Raw genomic sequence first — 13,595 nt, 5'->3', positions numbered from 1 at the left:
TTCAGGAGATTACGCTGGGGTTTTGTACTTGTGGTGCTCTAAACAAATTGTTTTCCTTCTTATTAGCCAAACAGACTAGCCTGGTGGGCATCATGTTAACTGAAACATACACCTGCAAATGCACGCAAGCCTAACCCTTAGCATGAAGATAACATGTTACAAACGTTTGAGAATAACTGATTTTAAAAAATTAAAAAAGGAAGAAGAAAATTAAAAACTAACATAAACCAACAAAAGAACTAAGAATGCCGGGAGGACCCGCCTGCTAAATCAAACAGTTAAGGCCGTTAAATATGAGTTATTAACTTTTCAAGAGATATTTCTACAACAACAACAACATTATTTATATTATTTTTATATCATTATAATATTATTTATATTTGTATAGCACTTTTTACAACTAGTGTTGTCTCAAAGCAGCTTCACAGGAAAGCAGTTTAGAAAGGATCAAGAGAAAAAAGAAAGTAAGAGAAAATAAAAAGGAGTCCATGTATCGACGTAAGGGACTGAAACCAAGCCCCCCATGAGCAAGCCCGAGGCGACAGTGGCAAGGAAAAACTGTCTTGGAGTAAGAAGAAGAAACCTCAAGAGGAACCCAGGCTCAAGGGAGGAACCTATCCTCCTCCGGTCGACCCCGGAGGAAGAGAGAACGACATAGCTAAAGAGATTTCATGACAAGATACAACAAAGAAGCTTAGAGCTTGAACATCTTTCAGAAATATTCTGATTCATCCAGGAGGAAGTAATGTAGAGTTAGAACCATCTCATAGGTTCTCAGTCAAAGTGAGAGATAGAGTTCATGATCAGTGCCAGATGCCAGATTTCTGAGTAGATTAGTTATAAAAGAATCGACTTATTTAAGAAAAGGGGAAAGTAAAGAGGAAAAAACAGGAGTTTCCAAAACTGGAGGTCAAAAATAATTAAAACCAGATAAAGATGTGCTTAAAGCTTTCATCTGTGAGAAAGAGGAGAAAATCAAGCTGCTTCAGATCTGAAAACATCCAGACAACTCAGCGATATGAGTCTGAAAGGATGTGGAGCTGTAAAGAAGACAAAAAAGAAAAGAAAACAGACAAAAAAGAAGAGCATTTGCAAATGAAATCTCAGAACAATGAACTGACCACCCCAGAGTCCAGACCTCAGCATCTTTGAATGTGTTTGAGATTACTTGGATTGCGACAAGCAGAAAATACAACGAACTTCTAAGACTGAACTTTAGAGGTGTGAACTGTTGAGACTATTTCTGTTTCCGTTAAATATGATTTTTGCTTTTTCCTGATGTGAAAAATGAATGAGCTGTACTTATTGGCTGTTTTACTGAAATAAATAATGGGTCGTCTCTGACTTTTTCAGTACTGTAACAGCCCTCTTTTTTGATATGCTAATTTCACATCTCAGCTGCTTTCTGCTGTTGTTGTTGGTCATGTTGTCCCACTCACCAAAGACCTGACCTTCCCTTTGAACGAAAGTCCAATGGCACTTTTTATTGCTTGAGAATAAACTACGAGGTGTTTGTTATGGTGGATCAACGCTCTTGACATAGACATAAGTAAGCCAAAGACACCAAGGTGGAGGAAAACACTCTTGTATTTAGAGTGTCATTACCCACACTTCCTACCATTGATGATCATGTATTCTTGGCCTTCTGTCTAGGCTGGATCAATAAAGGGGCTTTGGTGGAATCCTAGATCCTAGAGCAGTTTTCAGCCTGAGCCTGCAGTTTATAAGGTGAGAGTCTGGCTAAGTGAGGCTGATCTTAGAACAGTACAAAAGGGAACCGTCCTTCTCAAAGTCAATAAAGAAGCATGGACAGCACCTCACTTCCTGCAGTAATGAGGGGACAAACTGCTGGAGTGATTAGCACCTCATGGAGCATTTGGAGGGGCTGAAGTGACCCTGAGCCTCTGAAGTGAGGTCCCCCCCTCCTCCTCAAAAACAAGAAAGTGTGGTTCCCAGACACCTCCTGAAGCAGGACGAAGCCCAAACCGTGAGGCGAGAAGATAGATCAAAGAGGATGTTTGGGATTGGTGTTCTAGCAGACATACAAACACCTCTTTCATGTGGGAAGGACGAGTATTGTCCTGAGAGATGTTCTGTCACATCCCATCTCCACAAGTGACCACTGGACTCCAGAGAATCCAGAGCATTCAGTCGCTCCAGGACCAAGGCCATGTATGTCCATGAGGAAAGGCCAATGTTGGACTACCCTTATCCGCTCAACCCTCTGGCCAACAACTATGGCTACTATCCACAAGGTAAGCAATGTTTTGGAGCTTTTCTTCTTCTGTCTATGGTTCTGAGAGCGAGGAACTGAAGTGAGGACTCGCATACAGGGCCTTGAGTTTAAGGGGTTCAAAATTATGGATCATCTACACCAGTCCTGGTTCTGGAGATCTACCACCCTGCAGAGATTTGCTCCAACCCTAATCTAAAACACCTCATCCAGGGCATGAAGACCTTCAGGTCATCTGAACATTAGATCCAGGTGTGTTGAATCTTATCTCTCCAGGTTGGGAGATCTCCAGGACCAAAACTGGACACCCATGATCTACACCAATAATGCTGTGTTATTTGTAACAATGATGCGTTTTGGTGCTATCTAGAACCATGGACAAACAGTCCAAAACTGTGATTGCCATACCAGCCCTCAGGGACCTCCAGACAGTTCATATTAGGGATGTAGCAAGAATTTGGACCTTCTGGTGGTCCCTGAATACTAGTTTGAGAACCACTGATGTAAAGAACCATATCCAATAGCGGAACCGTTTTTGGTGCTATAGAATCATTATTAAAAAATCCCTTAAAGCATTGCTTTTCAGACCAACCTCAGGGACCACATTAGGGATACAGCAAAAATGTAGACCTTCTGGTGGTCCCTGAGGACCAGTTTGAAAACTACTGATTTAAAGAACTGTATACGGTGGGTTCCCCATCATGGAGAAAACTTATTTAAGCATTACAGTGTTTTTTTGAGTTGTTATGGTTCTATATATAACCATTGCTTTTACTAAAGAACCCATGGAGAACCTTTTTTATGGGTATGAAATGGAAATTTGGGGCATTTTGAACAAGGTTTGCAGCAGAAGCATGGAGCCCATAAACATTAAGCAAAGATGACAACTGGAATTTAGGTTAAAAGTTTATGTTTTAAAATGTTCCTCTTTGTTGAATAGAATGGAAGGACTCAATCTGCCGGACTCAAGCTTGGGACAGTGGCATGATTAGCCGTGGCGAGGCAGAGTTGACCTCGCTTCCGGTGCATGTGGCGCTTGAAGGACGTGAGCTATGGGACAAATTCAGCAGTATTGGTACGGAGATGCTGATCACCAAAACGGGCAGGTAAAGCACCAAACACGCGGTGTCCATTGTATATGTATCTACACTACTCTTCCGAAGTTTGGAACCAGTTTTGTTGCCGGTAAATGTAAAGAATGATTCTTATATGATGCTAAAAACCCTTCATAGGTTTCAACTAATTAGTAGGATGCTGTAAAAAGTTTAGAAAATGACTAAGAAAGCTGTTCTGGGTATAAAATGTGAAAAGTGGTCACTTCATGTCCATTTCCAGACCTGGAAAAGTCTGGAAATTCAGAACATATTTTGGAAAAAGTCTGGATGTTTTATCGTCAAAGTAATCTAGGATTAAGATTCAACTCAACCCAGAGGAAAAATCATAAAGTCTGTAGATATTCTATTCTCTGGTCTTCATAGATGCACATTGTATTTGTCAGAAAGAAGGTCAAAAGCCTTGATGACCACAGAGCAGAGTGAAGAATCTACCTTCCCAACATGATAATGATCCAAACTCCACAAGTAATGGTTTCAAAAGGAAAAATCAGTGTCTTAGAATGAACCAGTCAGAGCACCAACCTCAGTCCCACAGAAGACCTGTAAAGTAACCTAAATCAGGCTGTGGACAGGATCATCTGGTAATCTGACGGAGCCTGAACTTTTTTCACAACAAGAGTGGCGTAAAATTGCAAAGTTCAAGTGTAAAGACTCATCATAAAGACTTCATGGTGTAATAAAGGCAAAAAGTTGTTTCAGCAAAGTATTAGCTTGCACACAAATGCAACCAGGTTAGTGTACATTTATTGATTTTAAATGATTTTTGATTAGTTTTCCTAACAAGTATCTGTTTGTTTTTCTGTTTGAGGTTCTTTTAAAGATGGAAAAATGTTTGACCTGATTTGTCCTTATCCTTTTTTAGTCACAAAAAATATGCAAATTTAATTTGCATGTGCAGACTTTTTGTATCCACTGTGCACTCTTTAAAAAAGGACATTATTCAAGGGTTCTTTGGTAAAGACAGTGGATATCTAGAACATAGATAGAAAATAGTTCTGTTTTTGAGCCATTCTTATTATTCTACATTTGCCTCTGCAACTTTATGATGGTCAGTTATTATAGCCTTGATTGCATCTATTATCATTCATTCATTCATTCAGTTATTTACTCATTTATTTATTTGTGTATTTATTGTTGTTTGTTGTTGTTATTATTATTGTATATAATCTCAATGATGGAGAATCTTTTGTATATAGTTCTGTAAAGAATCTTTAAAATTCTTAGAAATCGTTCTGAATAGCACAAAAATGAGTTCCACTGTTCATAGAGCCTTTTTTGGCCATAAAGTCTTATGCAAATGTTTGGGCACCCCTGGTCAAATGACATCTTTCTTAAAAGTAAGTTACACATTTTCTACAGAAAACACATTTTTGCACATTTTAGTACACAATGACAGTTTATTCGGTGAATTTAACAAATTGGAGAAAATAATAATGTGCAAAAGTTATGGCACCTTTTATATTTTGTGTTATTTTCATTTGTTAAACATTTTTATAGGCTAATCCTTGAGTTCTTTGTGGGGGCTTTTTAATTATAACAAATTTACCATTTGCTGTTTAGCATTGGCAATGTACCACTTAGTCTCTTTCTTTTGAAAAAGAAGTGTCTATAAAGACTGACTGTCACATAGCCAAATGGATGGAATAAGCTCAGCACTTTCTGCTGTGCTTCCTACGTTGTAATTAAACTGTAAAGGCTCTCAATTGAAATGCATCTAGTTCAGGCGTCTTTCTTGTGTCTTGTGTCTTTCAGACGCATGTTTCCCAGCTGCAAAGTCACAGTGACGGGGCTAAACCCTAAAGTCAAGTACGTGGTGATGATGGACATGGTGCCGTTTGATAATAACAAGTACAAGGTACCTCCCCTCCCTCCCCCTCAGAATGCACATATATACACATTTACTATGAACATAATGTTTCCGTTTGTATGTGCATTTCTAAATATATTTGTGTACACTATATGCCCATATATATATATATATATATATATATATATATACACACACATATATATATATATATATATATATATATATATATATATATATAAACAGTAGTATATATATATACATATATATGTATATATATATATATATATATATATATATGTGTGTGTGTGTGTGTGTGTGTGTGTGTGTGTGTGTGTGTATGTATGTATGCATAATGGGTGCATTAACCCCAAAAAAAAACAATAGAACAGTTTTAAGCACTCAGCTCAAATAATCTCCATAGAAAAGCATTGACCAATAGCAAGGAATGACACACATGAGCTTAAGATCTCCATGCCCAATGCCAAACTTCAGCTAGTGGGGTATAAAGCCCCCCAGCATCGGGCTGTGGAGCAGTGGAACTGCGTTCTCTGGAGTGATGGAGCTCCATCCAATACCTTTAAGATGAGTTGGAGTGATACAGAACTGATCATTCAACATCAGTACCTCACATCAATAATGCTCTTGTGGCCGAATGCTATCAAATCCTTACAGCAATGTTCCAACATCTAGTGTAAAGCCTTCCCAGAAGAGTAGAGGCTGTTTATGCAGCAAACAGGGGGCAAACTCCCTATTAAAACCCTTGATTTTAGAAGAAACATTAGATGAGCAGGTGTCTACAAACCTTTGGCCATGTAGTGTATGTATGTCTGTGCAGAGACTATCAAATGGCTATGACATCTTTCACAGGTTTAAGAAATGTCCTAGACAAACAAGTCAATGAATGGATGAATGAGCGAATGAGCAGCCAGCTGCTTTCTGTTCTGACCAATTCTGACATCTCATTACTATAGTGGAACAGGGACCACTGGGAGCTGAGCGGTACATCTGAACCTCACCTGTCCAGCCGCTTCTTCATCCACCCTGACTCCCCCGCTCTGGGCGAGAGGTGGATGCAGTACCCCATCTCCTTCCACAAGCTCAAACTCACCAACAACACACTCAACTCCAACGGCCTGGTGCGTGCAATCATGTTATCAGTGTTAAAAACAGCTCTGCAAAAATGATAATGGAAAATTTTTTCCTTCAACCCAAATGTAGTCGATTAGCCAAGAGCTAGTTTTGCACTGGAGCTACAAAGCTAATTTAGCTAAGAAGTAATGAAACTCCATCAATTCATCCATTAGCATCCTGCTAACTGCATGCCTAAATCATTACATATGTGCCTCAAACAGTGTCCAGTTGTTAAGTAATCTTAAATAGACTTGCTTAATTCATTTCGGACACTGTATGAAATATTGTTATCTATAAAAATGGACTTTAATAGAGTGTGTCATAGGGCCGGGCAATAAGACAGTACATATAGTCATCGTGATAAATGATGTTACAACAGAATATTCTTCTTTGAGCATATCGTGTATACTGACCAGCTACCTGTCTCATTATAAAGAGAGCAAAATTAGCCCCATTTAACTGTTTTTTGATAGTATTTTAAAAATGTTTTCTCAGTTCCAATTGATCACATATCTGAAATGTGTGTACAAATAAATATTGTGACATATCGTTATCACTGTAGAACACAAACAAGTCTGTTTGAGATTACTTAGCATCTCCGCACAGCTTGAGGCAGGTTTATGATGATTTATGCAAAGTAGTGAAATATAAACTTCCATTACTTGTTAGCTACATTAGGCTTGTTACTCCAGTGCAAAACAAAAGAGGCAAACTTCAAGCACCAAACATGTCTTGGCTACATTTGAGATGAAGAGAGTATTCAGCAAGTTCATGTGAGACTGTGTTGCATGTGCTGCCATTTTGAAAAGTTCAGACTGAGTTAAGTGGCTTCAAAAGGGCAGTAATATAGTTTATAGTAATAAAATAGTTTTATTATAACAAAACCTGCCTTCTTATACCTGCCTACCTTATATCATTTTCTTTTTTTTCTGCCCTCCTTGACCAACAGGTGGTCCTACATTCCATGCACAAGTATCAGCCTCGTCTACACATAGTCCAGGCTCCTGACCCCTGCAGAGCCCAGCCCGGAGCCTACCTGCGATTCACCTTCCCAGAAGCAGCCTTCATAGCAGTCACAGCCTACCAGAACAACGAGGTGAGCACATGCATTTTATAGGCAAGATAATCATTTAATATGATGTTTATTGCTTCAGGAATTGCTTACACAGGAGGGATGGGAATCTTTACAGGCCCCATGATAAGATATCATCACGATACTTGAGCAATATTAGAATTCTGTTGCAATTTTTAAAGATTTTTGATAAGCTAAGTAATGAGATTTATTGTACAATATCTATTAACCATCCACTGGCAGCTCTGGATGAGGTGAGCTCTCATTTTTAAAATGTTTTCCAACTATTTGATTTTCATACAATCATAAATGGGCCCAGACGGTTGGCATGTCTCTTATTTCTGGTTCTTCCATTTTTATTTAGCCAACTTTCTCTTAGCAATGCAACCTCTTACAGAAGCCTTGATCCAATCAGAAAGAAAACAAAACAAATACTGAGCGCCATCTTGTGGACCAAGAGAACAACATTAAAGTCAACCTGACTTGTTACCTTGTTAGTTCTCTCGTCATGTGAAACACAATCATCGCTGTTTGAAAAGATTCTTGCTTTTCTGAAATTTTAGACTCAAGTGTAATGACGTTTGCCCACCTCAAGAACATCTTTAGAGTTTTGATTATGTCATCGATTATGTCACCAGCGGGCAGGGAAAAATATTAACCAATAATATCCAACATGTTTAACCTTCCACTCTCTGCACCTATCTGAGCGAAAATGCTCGGCTAGCTCAGAGACCCTCCCTGGTACCATTTTTGACTCAGAAATACATCATATGTTATGATTATTACTTAATTAGGTACTTTGGTAATTAAGCTTATGTGTGTTAATGTTACATCAATATTTTTAGCCCACCCCAATTATACAGTGCCATAGACAATTCAGAACTGTAACTGCTGTGCTTAGGCCAGATCCTTTTTTCGTTTTGGAGGGTCCGAATTTAGCAAACTTTGATCCTTTTCCTGCTCAAAAACAATGTTGCTTCTAGGCAACAAAACATATTTCTGCAAACTCTCATAACAAAAACAAATGATACTGAATGTTAAAAAAGAGGTTTAAAATTGTCCACTAAGATATAGTTTGACCAAGGGTATGCTTTTTATTGACATATTCAAACTCTTCCCTTTATTCTTAACCCTGTCATTGTCTTTAAATATGGATAATGTTATGATAAAGTGGAAAGTAAAGGAAAATGGGTTTGTTGCCCTGAGGCAACATTGTGCAATAGAGTTCAATCCTTTTGTTTTGAGTGACCCTGTACCTTCATTATGTCTATTTTATTAAAATAAATGATTAAACATTTATTTTAATAAAATACAAAAACAATCACAATCATAACTCTAGTGAAACTTTACCAAATGTTTAAATAGTGACTGTTTCGGTGGTGACAATTGTAGCTAATTTTTAGCATAACTTCAGGGCGGTCATATATATATATATATATATACATATATATATATATATATATATATATATATATATATATATATTTTAATACTTATTTCTGCACTTTGAACTAAATCATTACAGTGGTCTAAATATGTTTGGTGGGGACCTCTGATCTTATTTGAAAGCCATTTGCGATCATTGCTGGTTGGTGCTTTAAAGTGAGATGCTTGTTAGCGAAGTGCCCTCTAGGGGATAATGTGAGATAGTGCACATTAAATTGACATGGTTTTTGAGGTGCACAGGGAAAAGCAGCTTTCTGTAAGAAGAATTTGATCATTCAGTCTTTACAAAATGACCGTAAAACATCCGAAAGATTTACTTTGTCATTAGTAAGTAGTTAAATTCATAGTCAAAGCTGTCAGATCTATCAGAACCACTATGATGTTGATCACAGCAAAGAGCCTTTCTTGAGGCCTACTCAGTCGGTGCCAGCAGACCAATTTCCTCCAGCCTTTGTTGTGATTGTTCACATTCATTAGTGAGAAGGTGATGACAGATGTGTTCGCTGACAGGGTTTTCTCTGTCTTTCCTGCTACAGATCACAAAGCTGAAGATTGACAACAACCCCTTCGCCAAAGGCTTCCGTGACAACGGGCTAAACAGGAAAAGGTGACAGACGTATGAGATTATTTATTAGAAGATGGTTTAAAATAGAAAATCAGACAGTTCAAAATGTATTTTTAATCCTCATTAGGTTCAGGGAAAAGGATGTCCAGGGTAAACAAGGATCTGGACAACAACAGAACAAGACACAAAACCATCAAGGTAGCAGTTTGATTTATATATGCCTTTGTATTCACATATCCATAATATAAATGCCTAAAGATGCATTCAGCAATATTCATTAATCATTCATTTTGTGGTGGTTGCTTAATGTTTGCTTAATTCTCTCTATCACCAGTATATTTGCTGAGAAATCCACATTAAGTCCATTTCTGACCACAGAGCCACTCTTGGCTTCCGGGGAGGGGGGGGGTGGTTGGGGAGGTCCCATGGCGCAGGGAGGTCTGCGGCAACAAGGCCTGCTAAAACCTTCATTGGACCCCTCATATAGATACTGGCACAGCTGTACCCCCCTCCCCCCATGACTCACAGGCAGATCCAATTTCATAGCAACCACACTCGTACGCAAATGTTTAGGTGCCCCTGGTCACATTACATGTTGTGCTGAGTGTAAATAGTCAACAAAGTCAACAAATCCTCTACAGAGAACACACCTCTGCACATTTCAGTGCTGTTTATTTACTGAATTTAACATATTGGAAAAAAATGCCCCGTGCCAAAGTTCTATACATTTTATTTTTCCAATAAGTTAAACCCAGCAAGTGAATATAAGTGATTATAAACATATTTAAAGAAAATCAACAAAACATGTCATTTGACTGGGGGTGTGCAAATTTTTGCACCACTGTAACTCACCTGCACTACACAGACAGCTCTCACTCTTGTTCATAATGCATCTTATTTAAGGTAACCAATTTTAATATATTTGTTATTTATAATTGTAAAGGCTTAAATTTAAGTTGTCTGACTTACATTAAGGTTAAAGTTAGTTTGTTTTGTTACTTATTGAAAGTAATTTCGAATGAAGGGCCCATAAAATACAAATCTCACCACTGCATAAACCACAGCGACACCACTGTGCTAAGAGTGATCCGCCACCAAAATAACATCTGGTCAGCACTGGATCTGGGGTCAGAAAATGACCAGTGATTAATAAGGTAAAGGGTTGTCAATCTTGATTTCAGTTTGTAGCTGTGCACCTGTAAGGTAGGTGGAGCTCATAATGTGGCCAGTGTGGAAGTACAAGGGAGGTATTTCAAATCAGGTGGACAGAATGAAAGTTGCAATGCCATTCAGCAGGGGGCAGTATTGAGTCAAGTTTCATGTATGCAAAAGTTTGAGCATCCCTGGTGGTGGTGTTTTGTTTTGTTTTTGAAAATAATTGAGCACATGCTCTACATAGAACACATTTTAATGCACAGTAACTGTTTATTTGCTGAATTTAACATATTGGAAAAAAAATAAAACATAAATTGTGGTTGGTGCGTTTCGTATCATCTGTTTATTTTTTCTAATATGTTACACTCAGCAAAGAAATAGAAACTAAACTAAAATTGGCAGAAAAATGCATTATTTAAGTGTGTTTTCTTTATTATTAAGCTTGTTCCGTGTGAGAATGATGTTTTGGACAGGTACAAATCTGCAACACCACAGTAATTTGGTCAAATTTGCTACCAACTTAACTTGAATTCATTTTGTGCCCCTCAGCAGGGCCCTCCGACACTGATGAGGAAGCAGATGAAACGGTCTCCAGCTCAGTGGAATCCCGCAATGTGTTACACCCACATGACATGAAAGCTCCACCCACGGCCACCTCCAACCCTTTCATTTCAGCCTTTATGAATGGAGGTGTTGGACAAGAGGTCTGGACCCAAAGCCCGACGTCCCATCAACCTCAGCACACGCTTAACACCAATAACAGAGACTCCAGCAGGTGAGGTTGCAAATCTATAGGCTTATGGTGCTGCTCATTTAAAGTGCCTTCTGAAATTTAGAATGCAGTACAGCTGTATGCAAAAGTTTGAACACCCTGGTCAAACTATGTTTTGTTGATTTTATAAGAAGAGAAGTTAATACGTCCTCTACAGGGACCAAACGGCTGCAAATTTTCTGCACAATTTAGATTTATTTGCTGAGTTTAACATATAGTACAAAAACCATGACAGATAACAAAACATTAAATGTGCCAGTTCTGGGCTCAAGCTCTCCTGAAATGGACTGATGCACAGTGGAAACATGTGGTCTGACAAATTAATTAATTTGTTAATAATGGACATTGTATTTCTGGGCCAAAGAAGAAAAGGACCATCCAGATTATTACCAGTGTAAAGTTCAAAATCCAGGGTCTGTCATGGTACGTTAGGGTATTAGTGCCCATGAGTAACTTGCACATCTGTGAAGACACCATTAACACAGAAAGATATATACACATTTTGGAGCAAAATGCTGCCTTTTAGATGACGTCTTTTTCAGGGACACTCATGTTTATTTCAACAAGACAATGCCAAGCCACATTCTGCATGTGTTACAACAGCATGGCTATGTAATCAGTGTGAGTGATAGACTGGCCTACATGCAGTCCAGACCTGTCTCACATTGAAAATGTGTGCAGCATTATGAAGTAATACAACAAAAGTCCGGTACAGCTGAAGACTTGTATAATGGAAAAACGGCAAAAAATTCTGCTTTCAAAACTTGATTAGTTTGGGTCTTCAGTCCTCAAATGATTATTAAAAGAAAGGATGATGTAACACAGTGGTAAACATGTTAATAAGGTAAAACATGCAATTATCTGCAAATGCAAATAATGAATAATATGGCATTTTATCATAGTACCCCAGTATCGGTCAAATCTAAGCATCGATGCCGACAGTTTCAACAATTATATGCGATACCGATATGCATCTATTTAAATTGTATAAGCTACTGCTTTTTATTGGCTAATCTTAAAGCTAATATGGTTTCTACATCGCCTTTTACACCCAGGCCTGATGCAGCCAGACTCTCCAGTCTCCAGTACATGTGTGCCTCTTTACCAGCAGCCCACATCACCCAATCCCACTCACCCATCACAGAACTGAATTTGCCTGGACTTCCAGGCCAGGGTGGCCGTACACTGGTGGCGCCCCAACAGCAGCAGCACATTCAAGGGATCCACAGCCCAGCTGCCCACCAGGCTTACCCCATCCAGGCCAAACTTCACCAGCCACAGCCACAGCTACAGCCTCACCCTCGGCCTGACCTGGACCAATCCCTCCCTCTACCCCCCAAGCTGAGCCGAGTGAATCTGCCTGAAAACGCCCTACGGAGCCTGGAAATGGGCTCGGTCTTGGACCACCTCAACCCACGGCCACTGTCCAACATCCTGAACCGGATCCATGCACGGGCTGAGGCCTCTGGAAACCCAGGCAAGGCTGTGCAAGGTCACCCCCAACATGACCAACTGCCCTCGGGGTTGGAAAGGGACACGAGACCTCCATTTTTCCCATCTGCCCAGGACTGTGGTACAACACCATATGCCGACCAATGCAGCAGACCATCAGAGTGGCAAGGTTTCCACGGGGACACGAGTGAGAGACAGTTCCGCTGACCCCCAGATCAGTGCCGTTTTTGCAGATGGAGTATCCAAGTGCAAGTTTTTTTTTTTGTTTTGTTTTTTATGTGGTTGGTAAGTTGCAAGGACTAAGAGGAAGTTTGGTCCTGAGTGCTTTATGAGCTGTGAATACAATATGGATGTAATTTTCTTGAAATGTCAATATTTGTGTTTTTTTATCCATTTTTTATTCTTAGGACATATTATTTTATGCTTTGGCTATGTATCAATCAACTCAGTTGAAACCTCACATGAAGCCAGCTACCTTAGCATGAGGGCTACCTCATCTAGGCTTGGTTTCCCAGACCCAGATTATGGGTCTGGGAAACCACCTTGGGAGCCACAACATTGTATGTCCATTTTACTGTCTTGGCTGTAAATATGTCTCTGTATGTTCTACTAATATAGGCTTAAAAATATAAACAAAAACGCTGACTTACTTTGCTCTGCTTTAAGCTTTAGCTCACCTATATCCGCTTTTCTCACATCTCCGGCAGGAAACATTTCTGCAAAAGTAGAATCGTTTCTTGTAAAACGTCTCTCAACATTCGAGTTTTTACGAGGCTGAAGTCAGCTTGCCATTCGCCAGCTTCAATTTCCCGTTCCATCTTAAATGGTGCCTAAAGTGCCAGAA

At 39.2% G+C, this 13,595-nt stretch overlaps 1 protein-coding gene across 1 annotated transcript; it reads left to right on the top strand.

Annotated features, from left to right (window-relative positions):
* The first annotated feature begins 2,167 nt into the window (after window positions 1-2,167).
* tbx16l (T-box transcription factor 16, like) lies at window positions 2,168-12,958 on the top strand. Its single transcript, XM_036581028.1, has 9 exons — window positions 2,168-2,255; window positions 3,174-3,339; window positions 5,101-5,203; window positions 6,130-6,294; window positions 7,239-7,385; window positions 9,344-9,414; window positions 9,500-9,570; window positions 11,077-11,302; window positions 12,355-12,958. Exons 1-9 carry the CDS (start codon window positions 2,171-2,173, stop codon window positions 12,956-12,958), a joined length of 1,638 nt encoding a protein of 545 aa, XP_036436921.1. The 5' UTR covers window positions 2,168-2,170.
* Window positions 12,959-13,595: the final 637 nt, after the last annotated feature.

The sequence above is a fragment of the Colossoma macropomum genome, unplaced genomic scaffold (genome assembly GCF_904425465.1).
Source record: "Colossoma macropomum unplaced genomic scaffold, Colossoma_macropomum, whole genome shotgun sequence".
NCBI classification, from domain to species: Eukaryota; Metazoa; Chordata; class Actinopteri; order Characiformes; family Serrasalmidae; genus Colossoma; species Colossoma macropomum.
Note: the sequence above shows the minus strand (reverse complement) of the source record. Positions and strands in the feature narration are given on the sequence as shown.